Genomic DNA, 27,240 nt, shown 5'->3' on the forward strand with positions numbered 1-27,240 from the left:
GGTCCACAGCCCCCTGCCCCCAACAGAAGGCAGTGGCTGCTACAGCAGGAGCACAAGCCAGCTCCCCCCTTGCTGCTGCCTGTAGGGCCAGCTCCCAGTGGCAGCGTGCACTCCCAGGGAGCAGGGGGGACCCGCGCCCCCCAGATGTGTGGGGGGTGGGGGCAGGGTGAATGTGCGCTGCCCCCGTGTATGCAGAGGAATTGTGACCAGGGAAGCATGGAGTTTGCAGTGACAGGCAGCTTTCATGTGCAGCCCCACTGTGCCCTGCCGCACCAGTCGCACATGCTGCGCTCTGGAGAGCCTGTGGGAGGGCACCAGGGGAAGGGACCACAGCATTTGCAGCCCAGGGTTTGCAGCTGGCTGGGCACTCTGACCGGGAGGGGGTTTGCAGCCTGCCTGCTCCCAGCCAGAGTGCTTGGCCAGCTGCAAACCCCTCCCCCTGGCCAGAGTGCCTGGCTGGGGAGTGCCCAGGCTGGCTGGGGGCTGAGGGAGCAGGTAGGTTTGCAGCTGAGCAGGAGCAGCAGGGGTTTCCAGCCAGCCAAGCACTCTGGCTGGAAGCAGGGAGGCTGCAAACCCCCTCTCAGCTGGAGCGTCTGGCTGGCTGCAAACCTCCCCGCTCCCTCAGCTCCTAGCCAGCTTCCCTCCCAGCCCTGCCCTACAACCCCCAAGCCCCACTTACCTCCAGCAAGAAGAGTGAGCCCAAAGCAGCCTCCAGTAAGTGTGAGTGTCGGGCCCTGCCCTTCTCCCCTTGCTTTCCCTCCCAGAAGGGTTTCCCTGCCCCTTTTGCAAACAGCTCTTGTAGGCTGGAACTCTACCTGCCTGCAGAGCTCTTTGCAAAAGGGGGAAATCCATGGGTTTCTCTTCTAAAAGGAAAAATCCATGTTTTCTCCCAGAAAAATGGGAAATCCATGGTTTTTTTTCTGTTTTTCCGTGGGAAATGGAAAACCTGGATCCCTGGTCATAAGAATATTCTAGGCTTGTGTGTACATAAATAGTATGCCAGTAGATGGCACTCAAGCATATACTGCCTTGCTTATGCTTTTTTTTTTTTAATTCAAATCACTAAAGTGATATGAAAAGCATTTGGTTGCACACTATAAATGGCTTCCTTTGTGCACCTCTTTACATCAGCACTTAATTTACCCTAGGTTGCCAATGTAAAGATCCTGAATATTGTATTCTCTCAGCAAACTGTTCACAAACAACTAGTTTTGTTGTTGGATAGTTTTGTAACATGGATAAAATCAAGGAAATCAGCCTGCTGACAGAGAATTGACATGTGTCTGCCACAAGCAATTATGCATCCTATTCTTGCTGCAGACAGGCAAACTAAATGAACAAAAAACACATTTAAGAAAAGTAACCATACCAATCTTTCCTGTATGCTCATCATAGTTGAAAGCATGCACAGCATATGTCAAGCTATCGATGTAAAAGAAAGTTTGGCAATCCAGTGACCAATCCAAACCATTAGAGATGTCCACCTGTTCCAGTTGTTTGACTACAGAATGGTCAGGGAAGAGGGTGTAGAGGGCCCCTTGGTGTCTTGCTCGCACACCAGGTTCTGTCTCCTCAGCCATGGTCCCTAGACAAGGAAGAGGTTCATTGGTTAGGAATGCAATGCAATAGTAATGTCCTACTGGTGCTTCATCAAAATCCTCATCTAGATTTTTATAAGAAGCCCTAATAGCGGGTCCTTACATAACTTTATTTTGTATTATGCTTGTGTTAGGGTGTGTTGCACCTATTTGACTAACACCAACCATTCACTATATAGTATCATGCACTGCCACAGTTGCTTAGAAGATTTGTTTTGCTATGACAACAAGAGAAATGGGTTTGAATTCTCTGTCACAGTGCACTGTACAATAGTCAGGAAGTTTAATTTAATCTGTCCTTAAAACCATTGCACATAGAGCTCCAGCTGATCTAAAGGGATGTTCCATGCATGGGGAGCATTAGTATCAGGTCCTGAACATGTTAAACATTTCATAAGTTACAAAGCCTTAGGGGAAAGCATCTAGATGGAGTAAAGGGTATGAAAAATATCATACCAGGAGCGAAAGCAGAAGAAATCCTGTCAGAATGAGAAAAAAAGGAAAAAGGATCAGTTCAGAAGCACTTTGAGGCATTAACAAACTTAGAAATTTCCACTACTTTGTCATAGTTTAAAACTCAGACATACAGTCCTCAAAAAATGAAAGAGGTATGGTTCTACTTCTACCAGATTACTGATTGTGCCCGCCTCTGCTCTACTAGGCGCTCTCATGTGGCCTTAGCCCGGACTATGGATCGAGCCTGTCCTGGGCTTGCGAGTGGACCCCAAAGACTACCCTGGCTGACGTCAGGGGATCCCCTTAACTCGCCTGCCACGACTTTGAATGGTACCTCAGTGGAGGGGTTGCCCTTTGAGGCAGCCTCCAGGGTCGTCACACCTCCCGGCGGGCACTCATGGGGCTCCGACCTCCCCTACACCCCAGCCACTCGCCACTTGGGGTTGCAGGTCTTCTGGCCCTTTGGCATCCTTGGCTCCACCCAACTTCTCCCAGTGGCCCTCTAGCCACGCGTCAGTGTCTTCAGGTTGCGACTCGATGTGCAGACTTCAAGGCCCTCGGACCTGGATCCCACTAACCCGTATCCCTAGCGCCCTATTCCAACCACCCTGTGACTTAGCATGCAACTCCCACCACCGTGACAGCCAAAGCGATGCGGCCAGTGGGCCAGGAGGCCATGAAGAGTGCCCTTAGCTACGGGCCCCATGGATTCCCTGTGCCTAGGTGCCCAGTCCCAGTTGCTTGTCCCACTTGGGTATGGAGTCCTGGTTGATTATTCTTGGGCTATAGCGGGGTCCGTCTGCCGTTTGTCCCGTCCCTGCTTGGGGTCTTCTGCCTCACCCCACGGTGGTACCTGATGGTGTTTCCGTCGGCCACACCCCTGTTACCTCCTCTCCAGGACTTCCCTGCCAGCTTGCCAGTTGACACGTCCTTCAGCTTGCCCGTCGCTGCCTCTGCCAGTTCTGTAATCGTCCCCTCTGCCGGTGCAGCTGCCAGTTCTGCTGCAGGTGTTGCTGCTGGTGCCTCTGCTGGCTCCGCTGCCGGCTCCTCTGCAGGCTCCACTGCCGCCATCGCTGCCGGCTCCGCTGCAGGCTCTGCTGTCGGCTTTGCTGCAGGCTCTGCTGTCGGCGTCACTGCCGACTCCGCTGTCGGCTCTGCTGTCGGAGCCTCCCCAGGCTCCGCCCCCAGCTTCCCGCGCTGCCCAATGCAGCAGTTGCGCCCCTTAGGGTGTGGCCATCCCCCTCAAGCCTCTGCTCATCTGCCGCCCCCCTGCACCCTCGGGGCAGCTTTTTATCTCCGCTGGGTGGCGTCTCCAGCCAACGCCGCCCAGCCCCAGCTGAACATAAGTGCAGCTGATGAACTGTGTTGTTGGTTTCACCGCGCACGTTTCTTCCTACTTTTCGGACCCTGCAGAAGGTAAGTGGGGCTTTCCTTTTGCTTTGGCCTGGGGTCCTCCTGTAACCCCAGCTCCCCTGGGACATTGATAATTCTCAGGGAGTAAAGACAAATGTGAGGGCAGATAATACCCTCACATGTCTCGCTGCTAACAGATTACCTCTATTACGTAAAACGTCTCAGAGCTTAAAATGTACATGCTTGATCACATTGGTTATTAGTCATGTCCAAGAAGAACAGAAGTGAAATATTTATTTAGAAACTAATTTGCTTGTTACTAATTATGCTTTGTGTTTGCTCTTTACACGATTCAGTGTGAATAATGACAATCAATTAAACCTGTTTTACTTACGTTTTAGTCATTTTAATCTCTAAATATGCCCTCCTGGAAAAATATGCCTCCTGTTTTAAATTTGGGGCAACATTTCTAACAGTCTTAAATATTATAAAACCTTTTAGCATAAGTATATATATAAATAAATAGGGCAGTAAATTAAAAACAGATTTTGAGGTCCATGCTGTGGTCATTTACACAAATGTCTCGGTGACTTCCTCGGAGTCACTGTCCATTTGGTTTTGCTCGAAAGGACAGAACTATGTCTCATTCGATCTTTTGATTTTTTAATTTTGTGTTATTGCCACATACCAATAAAACTATGGTGCTTTTTATGGTTTTGCTGTGTTTTTAGACAGTTGTAGCAAGGCAACCAGGTAGCATAAAATTCTTCATATGTGTCCTTTAGCAAAGTGGATAAGTACTTCATTTTCTCTGACTATTCTCTCTCATTTGGTGGGGTTGCCTGTTTCCATGCTCAATCACACTGGTAACTACTATGATGAGGTGGATGCACAGAAATCTGCAGTAATATAGAGCTGGAAGCTTGAAAAATACCTCATGATTTTACATATCCCCTGATTATGCAAAAGGAAAGTATAGGGTTAAAGGGGGACCAACAAGTTAATTATTATGTGAATATTTTTTTCTTACAGATATCCAGAAACCCTGTATAATGGAGCAATTGTACCACGTAGGCATAAAGGTACTTTTCTGCATACAGCAATTCCAACATAGCTCAAGAGTATGACATGGGTATTTTCTTAAGTCTGCATGGAGTGACATACATTTGGTGCTGCAATTGGATTAAGATCTCTCATTGCAAAAGAGGAGGCAGAATATTGGTGTTTGGCCATTGTTTTGATTTCCACTTTTGAGAGTTCTGTACCTAGATCTCTCTCCCAGTTTTTAATGTACTATATGTAATTTCTGAGATTTCCTTGATGTAAGATTCAACTGAGGCCTGAGGAATGGACTCAGAGGGGGTGCAGCAGTGCAGTAGCATCCATCCCCTTGGCTGTGTACTGCATGTGCAGTGAGCTGGCATGTAAGCAGAGTTCCTGCTGGGAGTGATGCTCAGCCTCAGCCTCCACACAGCTCTGGAGCCCAGAGACTGTGCACGACCACCTTTCTCCTGTGCACTACCATCTTTCCCCTTCTTTCCCCTGTTGTTGAATTTGGGGTGGGGAAGGAGAGAAAAGAGCAAAAAGCAGCAGCACTCATCTCTTGTACTCCAGAGCTGCTTGAAAGCAGGGACTCCGGGCAGACCCCACACCAAACAGCCAGTGAACTCATAGAGCTCATGGCATATGCAGAGGTCCCAGCAGCTGACATGCTGGCGAGCTCAGAGAGCTCACTGGCATCAACAGGTCATGGCCACACCCAGTTTGCCCATGTGGCACATGCAATGCGCTCTTGTTCTCCTCACTGCACATATCTCACATTGCTGAAGGGGTCGTGGCCACACTTCCATTGCTGCGATCCTAAATCTGCCCAGAATTGAGGAATACTACAAAAGCTTGTTTAAAGGTTCAGTACTGCCATACTTCCTTGGATCTGTTCCCACTATCATTATTCTTGGTAGTTAGTGTATGTTGAACCAGACACTTCATTTGAACCTAAAATGTAAATCTGAGACAGAAAAAGGCACTGGGTGAAATTCCAGCTCCACTATAGCCAATGACAAGACTCCCATTGACTTCACAGATGCCAGGGTTTCACCAAAGGTTTCTATTTGTGAGGTAGACTGGCTGGATCACATGCTGTACACCCAGGCCACACCAACACGCCCCCTGTGCAGTATAGAGCTCTCCGCATCCAGATCTTCAACAGTCCTCTTGTCTATACTTGTATCTCACATGCCTAATAAATGGACTTGTAATTTTGCCTGGCTGGGCAAAATTGTGCCTAGCAAACAAAAGCAGAGACCACTTACCAGACAGGCCAGAAGAACTATCTGCCCCCCTTTGTCTAGCTCTACTTGAGTCTAGCCTGAGTTTCTCCTTCAGGCTGTCTCCCAGTAGTATCCAAACACTCCTCTTACCATACTTGAAGAATAATAGAAGTGCCCATTGTTGTGTATTCCAGTTGTTGCTATGAGAGGGCTCACCTGAAGGACTGTGTTTCCAGGCCATAAAAGTATAAAATACAACAGGAATAGTCCTACTTCATTCAAAATGTTAATCCTATGGGAAACATACCAGCAAAAAACCTTCCCTGTGGATCCACTTTCCCATCATTGAATCTGTTGTTTGTTTTATCCTGTTCAAGTTCAACAATAGTAGTCACAGACTGGTCTTCCCAGTTTAGAAAGGCAAACCGGGTTCCAAGAGCAATTACATAACCTCCACGTTCTCGAAGGGCCACTGACCCAACACGAGCATCTGTAAAAAAACAAGAAAATAATGGTCATAGAAAGTCAGCAAGTGTTGGAGCACAGGATAATAGGATCATAGGTAAGTAGGATCACAGACCTCACAGCATCATTTAGTCCAAGGCAGTATTATCCCTGACTAAAACATCCCAGCCAAGTGTCTGTCTAACCTGTTTGTGAAATTTTTCAGGGACAGAGATTCTACAACTTCTCTCTAAGTAGCCTGTTCCAATGCTTAACCACCCTCATAGTTCCTCCGAATCGCCAACCTAAATTTCCTCTGCTGCAGTTTGAGGCCACTGTTCCTAATCCTGTCCTCTATGCAGGGCTGTCCTGCAGGGGGGAGCAAACTGGGGCCCTGTGCTTTGGGGAGCCCCGTGAACAGTGCTATACAGGCCCTGCTGTGGCTGCAGCACACTACCAGCTCCATTCTCCAGCTGCTCACCACCCCCCCATGAGCCACCAGCTCCACTCTCTGGCCACTCTCTCACCTCTCTCCCCTCCCCACCCACCCTGCGGTCCAGCCGCTCACCACCCCCCGGCCCTGCACAGGCTGATATGCCCCAGGCCCCGCACACCCCTAGTGACAGATCTGCCTCTATGGCCACAGAGAAAAGTCCATCTCCATCCTCTCTGTTATCACCCTTCAGGTTTTTGAAGACTGCTATCAAATTCCCCCTTCAGCCTACTCTTCTGCAGATGAAATAACCCTGGTTCTTTCAGCCTTTCCTCATAAGTCTTGCTCCCCAGGTCCCTAAACATTTTTTTCACTCTGTGCTGAAATCTTTCCACTCTGTCCATGTTCTTCCTGAAGCATGGGGCCCAAAAATGGACTCAATATGAGGCCTCACCAGTCCTGAATAGAGTGAAAGAATCACTTCCCTTGAGGTGTTCCTGTTAATACAATCCAGTATACTGTTGGCCTTTTCTTTTTTTGCAACAAGACTGTATTAGCTCTTTTGAGCTCCTTCCAGCCATAGAATCACAGAAAAGCCAGGCTGGAAGGGATCTCAAGAGGTCATTTAGTCTAGGGATTATCACTACCAGAGCATCTTACACAAGTGTTTCTCTAATTTTTCTTAAAAACTTTGGGAACAAACCTCAGCCTTATCTCAGCCTTACCTCACCTTCTAAGCTTTCTAAGGTCATGGTTGAAACAAATATCTGGATGGAGGACAAGAAGCTGAAGCCAGCAAAGAGTGAGACAATGCTTAATCGGGCAAAGGAGACGCTTTGCAGAAATTGCCAATATCAAATTCACCCAAAGAACCATGTCTGCCTATGTCCTTAGACCAAAATGGCTACAACCTACACCCCTGCAACTTTATCTTATCACTTTCTACTGAGATCATTAACAGAGTCAGTAGGCTCAGTGTTCTCACAGCTTTGGATCATTCCAACAAATGTAACTAATTCTATCTCTTGGGTGTAGAAAAACCATACCCCTACATGTTGGCTTTGTATTTACCCAAAGAAATACTGACAAATATATCTAATAATAATCCTCTGTCTTGTTGGCTTGAGCTATACTATACTGACCAATTAACTACAAGGGTACAGTTCACTTGTCTCCCTTAGGTGAAGGAAAATGCAATGCTACAGAAAAGCATACAGATTCACTCATGGCAGAAAGAAATTAAAAAGGCACATAACATAGCAAAGAGGTTTTAAGATCCAGAAGAGCACCATCTTACCCACAGACACACTCTGCACTTCATTGGTGACAGCATTCCAGCGGCAAACTTTTTGTGCATTAATATCCACATATACAAGTACATTTTCCCTCTCTTCCCACATGGGGCATTCTCCCATCCGGTTCTTGTCCTTCACAACAGACTCAATCTTAATAGAAGACATGGTCTGAAGGTTGAAGAGCAAAACATCAGCAACAAAAAGAATTAATTTTAACAAAAGATATCGATTTCTATAGACACACTAAATCTAAGGCAAGAATTTATGTAGATCAGTAGATGCCACAAAGTATCATCTGATAATCTGAGGAAGCCAATCCAATCCAATCTACCTATGGTATTTATATGGCTCCCATTACCATCTTTTCTGAGTACTTCACAGTCTTGGACTAGAAGACTGTGACCAGGTTGAAGTAACACAATTTTGTTTTTAGCAAGTGATCCTAAGCTAAAAAACTAGGCCTAAGACCAGGATGGCTTTTTCAGATTTCATATTTGCTAAACAAACTTCTAGGAGGAAAGGTGGTAAGAGGGAAAACTGAGAAGAAAAGAAAAAAAATCAGGGTAGAGTTCCTATTGATTTTCATTCATTTCCCTACATTTATTTTTCAATATTTCCCTAGAGAAACTTCCCTCCCCCAATATCAAGATGTGGTTTTAATACCTTTGTAATGTTTCTGTATTTTTATTTTTCAATAAATGCCAGTAATACAATCACAAAAGTATGGGCCTTTGGGGAGAGGGGATTGGTTACAAAAGAATAGATAATATATACCTCATGCTATCCTACCTGTGAAAGATACTAGAGGAAGATGAACAATCTCTGTGCCTACATCTGAGAGTGAACCCTGCAATAGATCATAGGAAAGTAGGGCTGGAAGGGACCTCATAAGATCATCTAGTTCAGTCCCCATAGGAGAGCAGATACGGAGGCTTAGATTTCTCTGTCCAGAGGTGCTTCTTTCAACAACAGGCTTTGGGTAGCTGGGGTAGAGGTGCCTGGGAGGTAAGTGGAAAACATTGCTAATGAGAGAGGCAGTAGCTTGAAGATCCACTGATTTCAGTTAGTCCTCACAGGGTGCTTAGGCTGCAACCCAGGAGTAGGGGGGACTGGATTTCTGTACCAAACCTAGTGGCTCTCCTACCAGTAGTGGGATTATAGCAGGTTGCAGAGCCAGTCTCTGAATACACGAGGCCTGAGACTTGCCATTTGGGTGGGGTACAAGTCTCCTAAGCTGACAGGCACCCTGCTCTTCTAGAAGGCAAAAAGTTGTATTAATGACTCAGCTGGGGTCTTAAGCCATTGGATGTGGAAAGGGTGACTGGTCAAGTAAAAGCATGTCCATCTTATGCAGTATCCCCTAACATAACTGTGAAAGACTGCCAGTGAACAGGAGCTTAGGTTATCCTATGAATAAGAATGAAATCTTAAACATTAGGATAACAGCTAGGACTTAACTTGTGAACTAATGAGGAAGAGTCACTGGGGGAACACACACCATTTTAAGAATGCAGCAATCCAGTCAGAAAGGCTAACTTCCTAAATCAAGTTACATGGCACAAAGGAGAAGCTTGAAACTCTCCAACTAATAGGGACTTGTTACAGAACAAAGGAACTAATGCAAGAACTCTGTTGAGGTCTTCTTTCTAAAGCTGACCCAGTAAAACTGTCTGCAGCTTTCAGGGATGATTAAAATCAGTGCAATAGCTGATGTTATCTGTGCTGCGAAGTTAACAGTTTGCATTTTCTGTTCCATCAGCAGTCACATGAATGATGCAGCAGGTGCCAAAGCTACACAAGATGCTCTGTTTCATAATGCCAGCAGCAGAATAACATGTGATTTGTAAAATCTTTGCTCAGCATTTTTCTGAGTTGTTGATGGAAACACTGGAAACAGGAAAATCTCCTCTGTGCAGCATTCACCTTACATAAGGATCAGCCCAGACCTTTTACATTGGGTGGCAAATGAGTAGGGACCTACCTAAATTGCAGTGAGACAAAAGTTTTTTTGTGGCCTGATCATGGTGCACAGAGCCGATTTTGCAGGCATTTCATGGTGGCCTCACCCTTTGGCACTGCTTGGCCAAGAGGCCCTGCACCTCAGCACTTTTTAGTGGAAAGGCCCCGGGGGTGGAGGACGAACAACAGGGCAGCTGCCATCTTGATTGCTGTCCTTCATGTCACCCTGCCCCTTGGTGCTGATTGGTGGAGAGGACTCAGTGGGAGGAGGAGGAATGAGGGGGCAGCCACCATCTTATCTGCTACCATTCATGCCCCCCCGCCAGCTGGCATCTTGCTCTCCAAGCAGCAAGGACCACTGGCTCCCACTGGAGAGCCAGCACTTCATTTTTACTGTTTGTTTTTCTTCTTGATGTCACGGATTTTGCCGATTTTGTGGACAATACCAGATTTTGCAGTTTCCATGAAATCTGCAAAACCGCAAATTAAGTAGTTCCATACAAATGAGTATATAGAGTGACAAAATGAAAGGGAAATAGGCGTTTGGGTTACAAGTGACTGTAGAGATTATCATTAAGGGTTGGATTCTATTCCTAACTAAACCCCAAACTCCTTGTGGAAAAAAATATTCTCTCTGTGATATGGGGAAAAACAATTATCTCCTCACAGGAGAGCCGTGATGTTGACCTTAACTTATGTCTTTTTTATACATTATAATGGTCAAAGACAAGCTTGTTTCAGCAGCACTCTGCCGTGATTAGTGTGGATAGCTTGAATAACAAAATACATATTTTTTAGAAACAAGTTTTAGGAACAATTTTCCCTTCCTCCCAATATTTGATTATACTTTCAATAAACCGAATCCTGACAGTGCCCCATACAGCATTATCAGCTCCCACCAGATGTAGGTAAAAGTAAAATTTGTGGATTTGGGTTCTAGTCTATGGGGACCATTTGACCAACAAAGTTTGGTGGTGAGATGGACACAAAAGTACTGTGACTTGGCATGGTGCCTGAGCAGGAAGAGGCAGCATTAGCAAGAGGTGGGCCCACCTGTACCATGAAAGGAAGAAGCTCCTTCCTTTGTTACACTGGTAAGCAATCAATCATAGGATCACAGGAAAGCAGGGCTAGAAGGGACCTGAAGGCTAGGGACAGAAGTTACACATAAACTGAATGAAGTGATCAGAAACTAGTTTAAACCTGTAACAGAACAGAAGCCCAGTGCAAATAAACCAGTTTCAAAATGGCTGAAACTGGTTTAAGATAAACCTGGTTGAATATAGTATCAGACTTCACTGATTTAGGTCAAACCAGTTTATGAAACTTCTTTCCCAGACCTCTCCCTGGTTCAAGTTAAATCACAGTCCCCCAGCACACTTTCCAGCCCTGGGCTGGGCTGTCTGCTCCAGAGAGCAGGGTTAGCCCTGCCCCTCTGCTCCCTAGCTGGAGCAGTGAGGGTTGGTTGACGGGGCTGGGAAGGCAAACCTGACTGGGAATGCAGCTCAGTCTACACAGGGGGTGGGGAACTGCCCCCCACAGGCAAACCCTGTCTGGAGTCCGGGGGGAGCGGGGTGCTAAACACCCTTTCCCCTGCTCAAACTTACTGCTGGCTGCAAATGTGGACTACATATCCCAGAGACACCTGGAAACAGGAAAAGGAAGTGATGAGCAAACCTGCAGAGTCCTGCTGTTGTAATTCTGAACTGCAAATCCCAGAGACTTTGGGGGCAGAAGGAAGAGGAAATGAACACACAGCCAGAGAGCTATGCTGTAGTGCCCCCGGGCTTCTGGCCTGAGCCACTGCAGGCATGTGGCTGCATTTCCTGAATCAAAGCTAAATGTCTGTTCACTTCTGTTTCAATTTAATTTGTGCAGCTTAGACTAACCTGCAAAGACTGAATCAATTCAGCCTCAGGCTTTTTGATTGTCTGTACCTAGCCCAAGAGGTCATCTAGCCCAGCCCCCTGCTCAAGGCAGAATCATCCCAAGCTATACCAGCCAAGTGACTACCTGGAGATCGTTGTCTGGACTGGATCCAGACCCCAGTGAGACTTTATTCATCCTAACTCCCACTAAATTCAATATGAGTGATGGATAATTCACTACTCTACAAGATTTAGTCCTAAATGAGTATTCAGGAAAAATAACGGTTCTATTTTCTTTAGTCATTTTTAAGTTTTATGGTTTTTCCAATTTATCTTTTCAGACTATTGGTGATTTTCCCATTTTTTTTCAGAATAAAGGGCCAATAATTTTAGAACAAATTACTAATTTCCTGGAAGAATTATTTGGGTGAATATAAATTTAGAACTGAGCCAAAGAGAAATTAAAACACTCTTGGCAATGAAAATCAGGGCAGCTTTAATTTCAAGGACAAATGCCTATGAAGATCATTGTGTGATGATAAGAGGATGAACAATTTAATTTGGGCAAGTCAAGGGTTGTCCTGTACCTTCCTTAACCCACAGAATCTTAAGGTTAATTTCAATGCTAATTCTCTAGGACTCCACTTCTTTTATTTCATATGACTCCAAACTTTCCTTATTCTGTGAAGTGCTAGGAAGTCCAGAATTGTTAGAAATTATAGACCTTTTCGGGTTTTCATAACATGTTTTTCCTGTTAAAAATGCCTCTCACTAAATGGAATTTTTTTGGAGAAAATTTTATCAACATTTTTCATTCAAAAAAGCTGAAAACCAAAACATTGTTCATTCTCAGTTGTAAAAAATATATATTTTTCTACAAAATACCTTCCAAATATTGTTTCAGTCAATTTTTTTTTAATCTTCCAAATCACTTGATCTTGTGTTGCCTTGACTGAGGGGGCCACAGGTTTTAAACGCCAGGCTGTTTAAAATTCCAGAGTAGCAAAGTGAAATGAAGTAATGCAACAAAATAAACTAACATTTGTTCTCATATGTGTACACACCTTTTTCCCAAAAACTACCTGCTGGAAATCATAGTGTGCATTATATATGAGAAATATGGTAAGAGCAGTTTCTTACCAGGCAAAAGTAAGATCTGCATGAGACTCACAGGGAGCAGAACAATAACCAGTTGCTGCTACTCACTTATTTGCTACAAGGAAAGATTTTTTTTGTCTTTATTCTGCCTTTCAAAAACATATATTATTCTGGGGTGTGTTGTATGACAGAAAACATGGTAATAATAGGAACAATAAAAGTGAATGCACAACTTTCTTGCAGAGCAATTTGGCTGCTGTATAGGCAGTCACTCATCCCAGCCACAAGGAAGCTATGAAAACAGTCTCAATGAAATTGCAAGTTATAACCAGCCAGATATAAATGCCCTGTGAATCTGTAAGCATGAGAGAAGGCAGGGGGAGGTCCTCTTCAGCCTGCACAACAGCTAAGCACAGCTACAGTCCACGAGCTCCATGGAGCAGCCCATGGAGTACTTCTGCAAGGAGGCAGGAAGGAGATGGGTCCTAGCCTTCACTCATATATGCTCTATGATGGTCACCACATATGCAGTGTGCTGTACCCATTTAAGTCACAGAGGGAACATGGACAATGCACCTCCAGACAGCCCCTCAAACCAGGCCCCATCTTTAGGAAAATTATTGCATTTGAGTGTGGGCTAGGTTTGCCAACCCTCCCAGATTGGCTGTGAGTCTACCAGAACCGGCATCAATTTCCCGGTGACTATTGAAAGCAATCCGGAAGATTGATATTGTTAAACAGGTTGAACAGTACAATTAATGACTAGAGGTGCACTGACACATTGGTCCCATATTGGATTGGCACTGATATAAGGAAAATTAATAGTATCAGCAATCAGATTTTTTTGGGCTGATGTGGCTGATCATGTTGCCAATAAATGGCACGTGCATGCATGCGTACATGCATGTATGTGTGCAGCCACAGCACAGTACACAGGTGGCAAAAAGCACAGCCCAGCAGCATGGAGAACAGCCAGGTCTGGCTGGTAAGTCTGTTGTGAGGGAAGGGGTGGAGCAGGGGGCAGATCGAGGCCCCAGTGGTGAGGGAGGGAGTGGGGCTGAGGCAGGGGCAGATGTTGGACAGCTAGGGCAGAGCATGGGAAAGAGCCATGAGCAGCTCATCCAGGGGGCACGGAGAGGGGGTGGGGGCTCCCGCCACCGCATGCACTCCAGAAGGGCATGGGAAGCGTATGCCCCTGGATCTGCATGGTGAGGGTGGGCTGTCGCTGCAGGCTGGGGCTGGAGCTGGGATTCAGGCTGGGGTCAGTGCTGGGCTCTTCCTGAAGGGGGGGTTGGGCCAGGGCCACACTCGGGGCAGGCAGCAATGGCACTGGGAAGGGGGCTATGGTGAATTTTCGGGTGGAGGCAGCTCCCCCCATAGGCCCTTTCCCAGCGCCACCACTGCCTGCGCCAAATGTACCTCAGACCAGACCACCACTAGGAAGAGCTTGTCACTGCCCCAGCCCCAGCCCGCAGTGGCAGCCTGCCCCCACCCCACGCACAGATCCAGGGGCACACGACCCCCAGGTTGCGTGCAGCAGCAAGCGCTGCCCCCTACCCTGAACCCCCCAGACAAGCCACTCATGGCTCTGCCCTGGCTGTGCAGGTCCTGCCCCTGCCCCACTCCCTCCCTTACTGAGGGGACCTTGATCTGCCTTCCCCCGCATGCCCGTTCCCCCATAACAGATTTATCAGATGGATGCTGCTCTTCAAGCTGCTTGGCTGCATATCAGCAATCAGATCGGTATCAGCCCATAAGGCTCATTAAAAATTGGCCATCAATATCAGCCCAAAAAATCTCTATCAGTGCACCCTACTAATGATATTAAATCATGTTGGGGTGAGGAAAATCTCCCAGAATAGCTTCAGTCAGAGTTGGCAACCCTAGTTTGGGCTCAGCCAAAGAAGTCCACTTGGGTTGAATCTGCCTGCCCCCTGAGTTTTGCATAACTATTCCTACATCATTCCCAGGAGCTCCTTAATCAGTTGTGCCCATCTTTTTAGAGGTACAACACACCTGCACTCACTAATAGCTTGCACAAACTCTTTTTTCTTTACCTTCAGTTAATCTATTACTTGTTCTTCTGTTTTACAAAACAGAACTTCTCTTCTAAAATTGTTAACTTAACTGGGATCATGAGCATAGGCCTGAGCCTCTATTGGGAAGAAGGGGATATAAATGTAATAATTAAATTGCCTTCTGGGGTGCTGTCTATGAACTCCCCACTCCTCTCAAGAGTTTTCTTTCACAATTATACCCACACTCAGACACATGCACACGAGTCAGCTCATTTGCTCTCCTGATGTTTTGCTCTCCTGATGTTTTCTTTAGTCCCCCTGTTTTCCTTAACTGCATGCTATGGTTCAGGGATTGAGGTTTCTCTGCATAAAATGAATATGCCCAGAAACGCATTTGATTTCCATGTCACTATAAATACATACAACCAAGGGACATCATTGGGATTGTGTCTGCTGTGTTGCAAATAGTTAGTAAACCATTTCTGACTCATTCCTTGCTGCACTCCCCAAATTGTAACCATGATGTTAACTTTCTGGCCCCACCCCGTATGTCCGTCTGCATATTTCTTACTACCATGTTTTTATCACTTTGGGTGCAAACTGCTGTTCTAACCTCTTAGGGTTATTACAGCTGGGTACTGCCATTCTCTCAACTTCTGGAGTCAATATTTCAGTTGGTTATGATTCATAAAAACAATTAACAAAACACCCCATCCAAGCACAGGTGCCACTACTGACCTCTATGGTATCCTACGCAGTAATGTTGTCCAACAGTCAACTGAAGAATTATCTTCGTTTGATTTGTTTTGTCCTTAGAAGAATCCCTCCTGAATAAACCTTCAGTAAGGAAGATTCTGTTAATAGCTCTCCTGCTGATTCAAAAGAGTGACTTCCCAGGCAAATTCTTTTTTGAATTTTCTCCACGCTGGTTAGAAATAAATGTACTCACCTGTGATCATCAATTTAGATCACGAGTCAAAAAAGCCTTCAGGGCAGAGCAGCTGCTTCTCCTGATATGGTTTTTCCTGCTATTGAGCTCTTGCCCAATCCTACTTAAAACCAATGTGAGTCTCTTGCATTGTTCTCAAATGATCAGGAGTTAAGCTTATACAACAATAATACTTGTTTAATTCAGAGTGCTTGCTCTGCTGTTCTCCCCAGCCTCTTTTTCCTGGGCCAGTGTAACAACTTATATATGACACTCTCCACACAGCTCTGAATGAAAGAGCTAAATGTCATGAACAAGTGGATTAAATCCAAAATTAAGAAGTCACTCACCCAACAGAATGGCAGGACAACGGATAAGAGCAAGGAAAGGCAACCCCTGTTCTTCCCTTCAAGCATGAGATGGAAAGCATCTCAATGGAGAACTTGAGCAGGTCAGTGCAGGGGTGAGTAGTCATCACCCTTGAGGCATAAAAAAACATCCTCCAAGGCAGCTGCTTACTCTTGTACTAGACCAGGTTTGGAAGCCAAGGTAAAAGAAGCTGCCAAGACCTCTGGGTAGGGTGTGAGGCTTAGTTAATACATCATCCACACAGCAGGTGATCTCAGGCAAGCAGTCATAGTTTTAAGCATCTTTTGATTCATTAATTTCCTTTACTGGAGTTTATCTAGTCTGATACATTGAACAAATTAATTGCAAGCCCCCACATTCATTCCTGTTAATTTACAAATGCTAGTACAAAGTGACAGGACTTACTATAGCAAGCTTTAGGTCTACAAAACTAGGGAGTATCTACCTTCAGGTGTAGAAGCTATTTAGGACTTATATCAAGGAATACAGCATTATTTTACTGAAATCAAAGCCCTTTCCTATAATCCCACACTTACAGAACTGCTGGCAGGACAATAAAATATTGGGAACAATCATTAAAGTGAGAAAAATCATAGAATCATAAAGTAGAATCACAGAAAATTAAGGTTGGAAGGGATCTCAGGGCTAGGGATAGACATTACATATAAACCAGTTTAAGTGATCAGAAACTGGTTTAAACCTGTAACAGAACAGATGTTCAGTGCACATAAACCAGTTTGAGAATGCCTAAAACTGGTTTGAAATAAACCTGATTAAATGTAGTAACAGACTTAACTGATTTGGCTCAAACAAGTTTATGCAATGTCTGTCCCAGACCCCTTGCTGGTTTAAGTTAATCAGACTCCCCCAGCATCCCAGAATGCTCTCTGGGCTGGGTGGGGCTCTCTGCTCCATAGCAGGGCTGCCCCCCCCCCCCCCCACTCCCTGGCTGCAGCTCTAGAGACTACAGGCAGCTTCCCCCCTCCCCCTCACCACTGCCTGCTAAACAGGAATTCCCCCCTCCCATCTGCCTTGCTGAGGAGGGGTCTGTGTATTAGCTAGCAGACCACATGCTGGCTATGGTTTGTGCTGAATCAAAAGGAAGAATCAACAAGTAGCTGGTAATGTATCTCTGTTGTTTTCTTAATGGGGTGATAAACACTGCTATCAATTCCCAGCTGGACTAATCAGAACTCCTGCTGGAGCCTAGCCGTGCCCCCCCCTCAGCTCCAAGCTGTGGAAGAAAGGGAAGGCTGCTCTAGCACCCCCCCAGCTTCTGAGTCACTGCAGGCATGGGCCTGCATTTCTGGGATGTCTGTCCAGTTACAAAACTGATTTAGCCTAGCCAGGTCAGACTAACCTGCAAAGATTGAATCAATTCAGGCTCAGGCTTTTTGCATGTCTGCCCTAGCCCAGAAGATCATCTAGTCTAACCCTCTGCTCAAAACAGGACCATCCCCAACTATCACATCCCATCCAAGGCTCTGTCTACCCAAGTTTTAATAATGCTAACAAGTGCAAAGCTGTGTTCTTCAATGTAGCTGGGTGCCATGTATTATTCACTTTATCAAGGGACCTGTATTTACATGAATATATGGGGTACCACAAAGTTCAAAGGCAATGACAGATGGGAGTATTGTATGCAGATGCACTGTATATACATTTATAGAATTAATCTGCTTAATATTTACAGAAACAATCCAGAGGAGCAAAGAGAGCTAGAAATGCAACTGTGCAATTTTTGCATTAGAAATGGGTCAGTCTTTTAATGCAGACAGACTTCTAGCAACTGGATGCTAGGAGAAAAAATTAATTAGTTGAGTTCGTACCCAGTGAGGTGGGTATCTTTAGAAAGTGCATTTAAGATTACCAAAGCTACAGTAGCCTCAAGCTGCATGTGGTCCAAAATCAGCAACAGCCTTACTGAAGAAGGCAAAGGAATCAGAAGTGACAGGCATAAATAAATTATCATAGTCACCATCTAGAGGGGATAGTAGGCATAGAATTTGGGAGCTTGTTGCAAAGGTACAAGTCATAGAATCATAGAGAAGCAGGGTTGGAAGGGACCTCTAGAGGTATTTTAGTCCAGTGGTTCTCAAACCTTTTTCTACCAGGACCCATTTGTAAACAGCAATGGCCAGTCCCAACCCAGTAAATAGTTTAAGTAGCTAACCTCCTGCTAACCTGCAAGGGGGAACCCATGGTTTCCCATGTTTTTCTCCTTTAAAGGAGAAAATCCATGATTTTCCACATTTTTCCATGATTGGTCGCAACCCATTTATATACTGTTGTGACCCACTTTTGGGCCATGCTAGACAGGTTGAGAAACACTGATCCAGTCCAGCTTCCTGCCTGAGGCAACATCAGCCCTATCCAAGCCATTCTATACAAATCCATAATCAGAACTCTTCATAAAACTACCATAAACCCTGACACAACATGACATAACACCCTAACCTGCCACAGGTAAGGCAGGAGAACAAGGTAAGGCAGGAGAACAGCACAACATCCTGTTTCCATAAAAGGTTGTTAATATATACACAAGAGTTCCCAGGTACAGGCCATGCCCCCCTGCTACAAAGGAAGGCAAAAACCCCCACAGTCCATATCAGTCTGACCACAGGGTAAAATTTCTTCCTGACTGCAAATATGGCAATTGAATGGACCCTGAGCAGAGGGGCAAGGCCCGCTAGCCAGGAACCTCCAGCTTTAAGCCGCAGAACGAACATTGCAACACTCCAGTCAAAATCCCCAGCCTTGGCTGCAGTCAACACCCAATGCCTCTAAGGCAGGCTTAAAAACACCCTGACATGTAGAAAAAAAAAGGAGGGGCAACCAAAAAAGTCCAGAAGCATGGGAAATACCCATAGTAGAACAAAGACCCACCCCCTAACACATGCAGGCAAAGGCATGATGGAATCTAATGCACAATCCATATAATCATGCTCCTGCCATCCTCCATATGCATGGCAAAAGGCATGACTGTGGAATTGCACATTAGATCCCTCTGCACCTTATTGCTGATGCAAGGGAAGCCTGATCTCAGGCTCCCCCTGCACTGGCAAGAAGTAAGCTCCTATGGCTGGGAGCCCCTCAATTGAGGGAGGGGGTGGGGAATCACATTAGCTACAATCCCTCAGGCTTGGAAGTGCCTGAAAGCCCTGGGAATCACAACTGTTGCAATCTCCCAGGCTTGAGGGCATGTGAAACCCCCAGGCATCAGGTATCCTGGCTGCCATGATACCCCAGGCTTTGGGGTTTCATGCTGGGTTTGAGCTGATGGGGCTTTCAGCCTCAGGGGAGGCCTGCTACACGTGCAAATTAAAGTTTAATAGCAACCAGGAATAAAGTTAGTACATATCTTCGAGGTCTAACTTTAGAGCTGGCTGGAGCTTTTTAGGGCATGATAGCTACTTTGCACATGTAGTAGGTCTTAAGGTACTTGCTCAATTAACCAGTTAATTGTGTGATACCTATAGGCTAGGGACAGACATTCAAAAAGCCTGAGCCTGAATTGATTCAGTCTGTACAGGTTAGTCTAACCTGACTAGGCTAATTCAGTTTTGTAACTAGACACACATCTCAGGAATGCAGATACATGCCTGCAGCAGCTCAGGCTAGAAGCCAGGGGTGGCTAGAGCAGACCTCCCTCCCTTGCACAGTACTGAGCTGAGGGGGGCATGGCCAGACCCTGGCAGGATGCTTTGATTAGCTCAGCAGGGAACTGGTAACTATGTTTATCACCCCTAACTCAGTGTTTAACACCCCATTAAGAAAATAACAGAGGGACATTAGCAGCTACTGTTGATTCAGTACAGACCGTAGCCAGCATGTGGTCTGCAAGCTAATACACAGATATCTACTCAGCAAGGCAGATGGGAGGGGGGAATTCCTGCCTCTCAGGGAGTGGTGAGGGGAAGGCAGAAGCAGCCTGCAGTTTCTGGAGCTGCAGCCAGGGAGTAGAGGGGAGTGGCCAGCTCAACTGTGGAGCACAGATCCCTGCCCAGCCCAGCCCAGGCCAGAGAGCATGCCTGGATGCTGAAGGTATCTGATTTATCTTAAACCAGTGAGGGGTCTGGGACAGACATTGTATAAACCAGTTTGAACCGAATCGGTTAAGCCTGATACTACATTCAACCAGGTTTATTACAAACTGGTTTCAGCCATTATCAAACTGGTTTATGTGCACTGAACATCTGTTCTGTTGCAGGTTTAAACCAGTTTCTGATCACTTAAACCAATTTATGTCTAAAGTCTGTCCCTAGCCCTGATGTGTAGAGGGGGCCATAGGCTTATATCATCCCTGACCAGTGGCAGTCCAACCTCTTCTTAAACATCTCCAGTGATGGAGAGTTCACTACTTCATCTAAAAGGACTATGTCTATTAGCCAATGGTAACAGTACATCTTTTATCCTCTGTGCCCTGGCTGCAGGGATTGCCATAACCTCCTTCCTTCACGCAGAATCAAGATGGGAGATATGACACTAAACCAACCCCACATAGAACATACTTTTGGATTCAACTATCCAGGACCACAAGCACAGATTGTGGTGACTAGCAATGGGCCAAGAACTTCCATATAAAGAAAGCCACATTCCTGGACCTAAGTGAGGCGCTCACAGTGACTCTTGTATGGTAAAACACACAGATGAAAAAACCACAAATAGGCCAATAGCACTCCAAAAGCAGCAGTCTGAGGAAGCTGACAACTCCAGACAGTTACAATGCCACCAGCAAACAGTGCAACAGAGGTAGTCCACAGCTGGCCAGTGCTTACAGAGGTCTGCAGGGAAAATGATGCTGTGCTGACTCCCATAGTTGTAGAAATTAGAAATATTTCTGAAATTGAATGGATAGGATTCCTGGGACTTACATATGTGAAGAATGTGATGCATACATCCATCCCATGGCTGCCGTTTCAAGCAAATAAGTACTCTAATAGGACAGGATCATTATGCAAGCCCTTGTGGATTTCACACAATCAGGGACACATACATCAGAAGCACTGGCCAGGGTCACAATGCTCGCGTGCTCCAGAAGTCTGGCTTGTTTAACCGTGGGTAAGAATATACATTGTTCTTCCCAATTGCACAGTCATCAGCAGAGTGTTTGTGCCAATTGTGTTATAGGCAATCCAGTATACCCTCCATTGACAGAAATTTGTCCTGGTGTGGACCAACAGGACAAGAGGCAGATCACCCACCTACTCTCTGAGCAAGTGCAGAACAGGGTTGAAGTATGCTTTTGATCTATTAAAAGCAAGATGGCACTGCCTGCTGATTCATTTGGACTGTAGCATCTTTAATGCCATTGTTGGGTGTGTGTGGAAGGCACGTCCCACTCGTCACCCTTTGTCTCTTGTGTTCTATCATCCTTAGGGAGAGGGTAGGAGGGAAGGGAGAGTCTCAAGTGATCAGTATGCATATCAATGAGAGAGGTCCCTGGCTTCCATTACTGACACTGAGAAGTCTCTTACTTATCCTGTTAGCCCTGGAGGAGTCTAATACTGGCACAATAGGCAATACAGCAGCCCTGTAGACAGGCGTGGCAGCCCCTAGTGGCTGAACTAGTCCTGGCTCCTCACTCCAGCTCTTCAGTGTACTTTCTTTTGCTGTCTTTCCTGCCACACCTGGTTGCCACTGTTATAGCACAAAGGGACAACTGTTAACCACTGTTATAACCACTGTTATAGCCACAGAGCCTGTGAGTGAGCTTGGTGGTGCAACTCCCGAGGGCCTAGGCTCACTTCCCTCACTTTGCTAGATTCTAAGTCTCCCCCTTATCACTGGACTATCTGTCCGTTGACAAAGTTACCTGACTCACTGCCTCACACTACTCATGTCCTGCTGGCACCAAACTTGCTCTCTTGCCACTGATCCTAGCTATACAGGCTTTACCACAGTGGGGTGCTAGTTGTGGCTTCTGGCCCTAATCATGCCTTAAGAGCTCTAACTGTGGCTTCCACGTTCCCCCATAGCTACACCCATGCTTCATGGGTCTTACTCTAATCTGGTCTCCCATCTCAGGTGTCAGCCCTCCCAGCTTCCAAAATCTTTTGCAACTGCTACTGTTTTATTTTACAGTCCGCCTGTTTCCTTAACTGAATCCTAAAGTTCAGGTATTGGGGCTTCCCCGCATTAGATAAACCCAGAAACACATTTGATTCCTATATCACTATAAATACACTCTGGTTCAGGTGTCAGCCCTCTTGGCCTCAGCTCCCCTCTTGACTCAGGCATCATTGTCAGCCTCAGCTCCTTTGCTGTTTCTGCCCTCTGGGCCCCTGGCCCTTACAGAGCTGAAACACAAAGTGCTCCTCTAGCCCTCTCATGTGGCTCCACACTGCCTCTACAGCCACTATCCTGTCCTCCAATAACTTAAACACAGAATACAAATATAAACCCAATCTTTAATGTAGGCTAGTACCCTCACCTCAAGTCTCTATGTACTGCAAATTCCTGGCTCACCTGCCAGCTTCCCTGCAGCCACTCTTGCAGACAGGAGCTCCTCTCTGCTGAAGTAGTCCACCTCAGCTGAAAGAGCTGCTAGCTCCTCTTTGCTTCAGCTTGCAAAGCTGAGCTGCTTCCTTAGCAGCTGCTCTAAACTCAGCTGCTACCAGCTCTAGCCTGGTGCTCTCCCCTTTTAAAGTAACAGGAGCCTTGGCCCCTACCTATTACACCATGACGGGAGGGTGGGGGGGCGGGTTGTAAGTATTCTTGGTTCCCTAGAACTCATATTCACTGTACACATCAGATCCTTAGAAGGTAATGGCTTTCATCTCAAAAGAATGTCATTCTCTTTGGCTAGCCAATTTCTAAATCTTCTTTGTAAAGAAGTTGTTCAGGAAAATAATTGGTCAGTTGATTTTACCATCCACTTCTGTCAAAACTGTTTTGGGGAAAGGAGGTGTGTGCATATGCAGCAGGATTATGTTACCCATGATCCATCTCATGCTCCTACAACCTTGCAGGAGATGGGGCTGCTTCAAGTTCTGAGAAAGAAGAACAAGTTTTTCAAGGCCTTGGGGACCATCTTCTTACATCTTTGTAGATTGTATATAGGCCTGTGCAGCATAAGCCATGGGTAACAAGCAGTGGTATAACCCAGTTGAGCATGCACTATCCAAAACATGAGTAAATTGTGATTAAGTGTTACTGCCAGACTTGGCTGTTTTCAAGGAACCTAGGCCAAAGCTGCAGAAGTACGACTAAACAGGCCCCAAAAGCCTGTGTCCCAAACGCTCTGTATCACAACTTTATCTTACAACTTTAAAAGTAATAATTAATGTAACCAAATGTACTACTTGCTATTTCGCTATAATAGATGCATTTTTGCTAAGAATACTTAGCTGATAGTAAAGACAAAGCAGGCTTCTCAGACCACAGTTAAAGAAAAAGTAACAGACCAGTGTCAAAGAGCATAGCACAGTGGGAAATAAGGAATCCTTCCATCTGTTGTCCCAAGATCATGGATTTCAGTTGATTGACAAAATCATGAATTAGGGTGAATAACTGACAGGCAATTGACAGGCCAGGGTTAAACAGTCCAGGGATAAAAGCTCTAGTTATGTTATCCCTTTACCCCTTCCAGGGCCACAAGAAATCTGGTTCCACCCAGTTTCAAACGTTTCAGTGAAACAAAGAAATTTAAATAAAATGAATTAGGGATCATTTATTAGAATATCAAAATCAGCCATCTATAAATACTGGGCATAGGCTGGAGGACTTCCCTGAAGATCAGCAAAAGGCATCAACTGAGTGAAAGTACTCAGGGGACAGCTGACCTGTCCTCCCTGAATCCAAAGCATTGTCTTTATTGATACAAATAAGTATTTGCTATTGCATATCATACTAAAGCTTTTGAGTTGTGACTGGAATAGCCTCATTGGTCAATTAACCTCACTCTCAACTACAACTAAAATTTTGTGAGTAACGTCTTGCACAGAACTGATAAGCGAATATGCAGAATGACAAGTCATAATGGAAGCAGGGTGAGGCTTGCCTTACCAAAGATTTTCAAAGACTGACTGAAATATCTACGAAGAAAAAAAGTATTTGTTACCTCCTATGAAGTGATAAAATAAGAGTAGACCAAAATAAGATCAACTTTGGTACTAATGGCAAAGTGCATGACAGATGGTAATGTCTCAGATGACTATGTAATGACTAGTTACAATGTGCCTTGGCTATGGTTACAAAACCTTTTTGCTTTAACATTAGTTCTGTTCAATTAAAAATGCTACTGCATTCAGCCACCCCAGCCTGTAATTTGCAAGGGTTTTAACTCCACTTTTCTGCCATTTTAATCAGCCATTGAGAAACAAAGAGCTACAATTGGAGTATAATGGAACTGCATTTGTCCACAGCTGAAGTGGCAGCTAAAATCATAGGCTAAAAAGCCTTCTATGTCATAACATCCTTCATAATAAATGTTAAGATGACTGCACCAATATTAACTAGCTGAGATGCTGTGTCTGCCCTGGTTCTTCTGTGCATCCTGCTGTATCTTCCCAGTCTAGATCAAAGACAAATAGTTAACCATGTTAATCTGAAGTCAGGCAGAAGGCAGGGTAGAGGAATTCCTTATAGACTAACTGAAGGTCTATAAAAATACGCCTCTACTCTCCTTCCGTCTGGTTCAAGAACAAGATTTTGTTTGTGGCTGAAACCCTCTCCTGTCCCTTGAGGGTGGATGTGTGGAGGACACAGGATACATCTTCACAGACATCCAACTTACCAGTGCTCATGCATCCCAGTCTCAAAGATGACTCAGTGCTGAAATGGGGCCCTGTACTTGAGATGCTTCTCAAAACATGGTCCCAGTTTATTGTAAGAATGATATACCACTATGGCAGCACTACAATTCTTATCTCTGGCCTTTTCTGAATCTCACCCAAAATACCTTAATTTCCCTCCTGAATATTTCTCTCCTTTTCCTTCCTCTGCTCTCTCCTCTGCTTCTTGGACAAGATGCTTTACCTACAAGTGGGCTGCTGCTTGGTTGAGGTTGCAGTACCACTGGAGTCAGTTAGCAGCCAGCTTCTTCCAGCTCTTGATGTCAGTGTCCATTTTCTTGAGGTGTGCCTTCAATGTGTCCTTGTAGCATTTCCTGTGGCCACTGTGAGATTTCAGACCACACACCTAAGCTGGGAAAAGAGCACTTTTTGGGGGGAATCAAAAGATGGGCATCTACATACAATGTCTGACTCAATACTGGTAACGCTGGCTTCAGCAAGGATGCTGGTGTTTGTAAAGCAATCTTGCCATTTGATGTGGAAGATTTTGGGAGGCATCACTGGTGCGGCATCTCTAGGCTCTTGAGATGACAGTGATAGGTCTCCCATATTTCACGTCCATAGAGGAGAATGGAGATGATGGCTGCATTGTAGCCCAAACATAAGGATGAGGCATCTAATCATCCTCTGGAATATGGGGGTGGGGGTGGCAAGATAGTACAGTTCAAGAGACCAGAAAAGGGACAGAAACACAGCTTGTCCTAATCATGATATTATGTATAATCAGACACTAAGTTTCAGCTAGACTTTATTTAGGCTGCATCCTTTCTTAAGATAAAAATATATAGCATGAAAATAATTAACTTAAATCTTATCTGTAATGAAAATAATCTTGAAACCACAGGTGCAAATTGCAGACACCAATTACATTATCTTAACTGGTTGCATTTTATCAATTAAGATTTGGGTTCATACTGGCTTTTATTGTATTTTCAATATCTGCTTTTGAGGTTAAAAATCTCAACTTTGGTACTTTGTAAGGGAAGATTGAGAAACTCCCACATATAATCCTACCCAGCACTTTGGTTGTTTGCACGGTGATTTGGATCCTTAAAATACAATAGCTAATGATGTGTAATTATCTGAAAAGAAAGGTACATGTTTCAGTGTGCCATGCGTGAGCTGTCTGGTCAATTTTATTAATTTCAAAATATTGTTGAAAAGTGAAAAGGTGCCAATTACAGTCCTTCTTCCCTGACAGCCCATCCAACTCCACAGTTCATCAAAATAAAGCAACTACCCTTTATAAGACATAATTGTTACCCCTCAGTTTTGGGGAATTTCGCAGGGCACCTTGGTGCCCTGCTCCTAGACAGGGGAAACTGCCAGGGAGAGAGAGCCCTGGCAGGGAATAAGGAGCACAGCTGTGGGTTGCCCGGGGCAACCAGGAGGTCAGCCAACCGGAAGGGGCAGGGCCTGGCCCTCAAAGCCCAGGGGCTGAGGCCAGGCTGGCAGTTCCCTGCCAGCAGCCAGAGAGGCAGGAGCTCCCAAAGTAAAGAGGCGAGAAGCAGCCTGACCACAGGTACAGCTTCAGCTAAGTAAGGATGGCAGCTCTGGGACGTTGGAGCAATGTTGTTATAGCCAGGTGGCTTATGGTTAAGTTGTAGCCAAGAGGCTTGTGTTTTGCTTTGTTATTACACCGGTCGCTTGGGCGAGGCTATTAGGGGTTGGAGGAGGCCTCATAGGGACCCACAGTGGTGTGGGGGCCCCAGCGCCAGTGAGGGCGCAGCATTCTCATAGGGACCCACAGTAGCGTGGGGACCCCAGTGCCAGTAAGGGCGCGGTGTACAGGGTGCATAGGCCCCAGCCCCAGAGAGGGGGAGGTTGAGAAGCCCCAGTGCGGGTGTGGCAAGCCCCAGAGAGGGGGTACTACTGAGAAGCCCCAGTGCGGGCATGGCGAGCCCCCGAGGAAGGGCATAGCATTGCAGTAAACCCCGGAGAGAGGGGGTAGCAGTGCGGTGAGCCCCGGAGAAAGGGGGTAGCAGTGCGGTGGGCCCGAGAGACAGGTGGCTTGACCGAGAAGTCCCAGAGTGGGCACAGAAGGCCCCAGGAGAGGGGCGGCTTGACCAAGAAGGCCCAGAGTGGGCACAGAAGGCCCTAGGAGAAGGGCGACATTACAGAGAAGGCCCAGAGTGGGCACAGAGAGCCCTAGGAAAGGGACAGCGTTATAGAGAAGGCCCAGTGCCGGCACAGAGAGCCCCAGGAAAGGGGCGGCATTAGAGAGAGAGCCCCAAGAGAGGGGCGGTATTCTCGAGAAGGCCCAGAGTGGGCATGGAGAGCCCCAGAGAGAGGGCAGCAGTACCGAGAAGGCCCCGGAGAGAGGGCAGCAGTACCGAGAAGGCCCAGAGTGGGCATA

General features: G+C 45.9%; 1 protein-coding gene across 4 annotated transcripts in view; it reads right to left on the minus strand.

The window, feature by feature from the left end:
- LOC102563786 (regucalcin-like) overlaps nucleotides 1-22,693 on the minus strand; it is a 29,403-nt gene extending 6,710 nt beyond the window's left edge. Inside the window, exons 1-5 of one of the 4 annotated variants that reach the window (XM_059720950.1) lie at nucleotides 15,531-15,683; nucleotides 8,639-8,847; nucleotides 7,852-8,017; nucleotides 5,985-6,167; nucleotides 1,370-1,585 (exon numbers count right to left, since the gene is read on the minus strand). In XM_059720950.1, the coding sequence (XP_059576933.1) occupies nucleotides 1,370-1,585; nucleotides 5,985-6,167; nucleotides 7,852-8,014 (562 nt within the window). In that variant the 5' untranslated portion in view covers nucleotides 8,015-8,017; nucleotides 8,639-8,847; nucleotides 15,531-15,683. Of the gene's footprint in view, nucleotides 1-1,369; nucleotides 1,586-5,984; nucleotides 6,168-7,851; nucleotides 8,018-8,638; nucleotides 8,848-15,530; nucleotides 15,684-22,522 lie in introns of those variants that run through there. The other 3 variants (XM_019484937.2, XM_059720949.1, XM_006277451.3) reach the window with 3 other exon arrangements.
- Between the last annotated feature and the right edge of the window lie 4,547 nt (nucleotides 22,694-27,240).

This window comes from Alligator mississippiensis, chromosome 1 (assembly GCF_030867095.1).
Source record: "Alligator mississippiensis isolate rAllMis1 chromosome 1, rAllMis1, whole genome shotgun sequence".
Taxonomy (NCBI): Eukaryota; Metazoa; Chordata; order Crocodylia; family Alligatoridae; genus Alligator; species Alligator mississippiensis.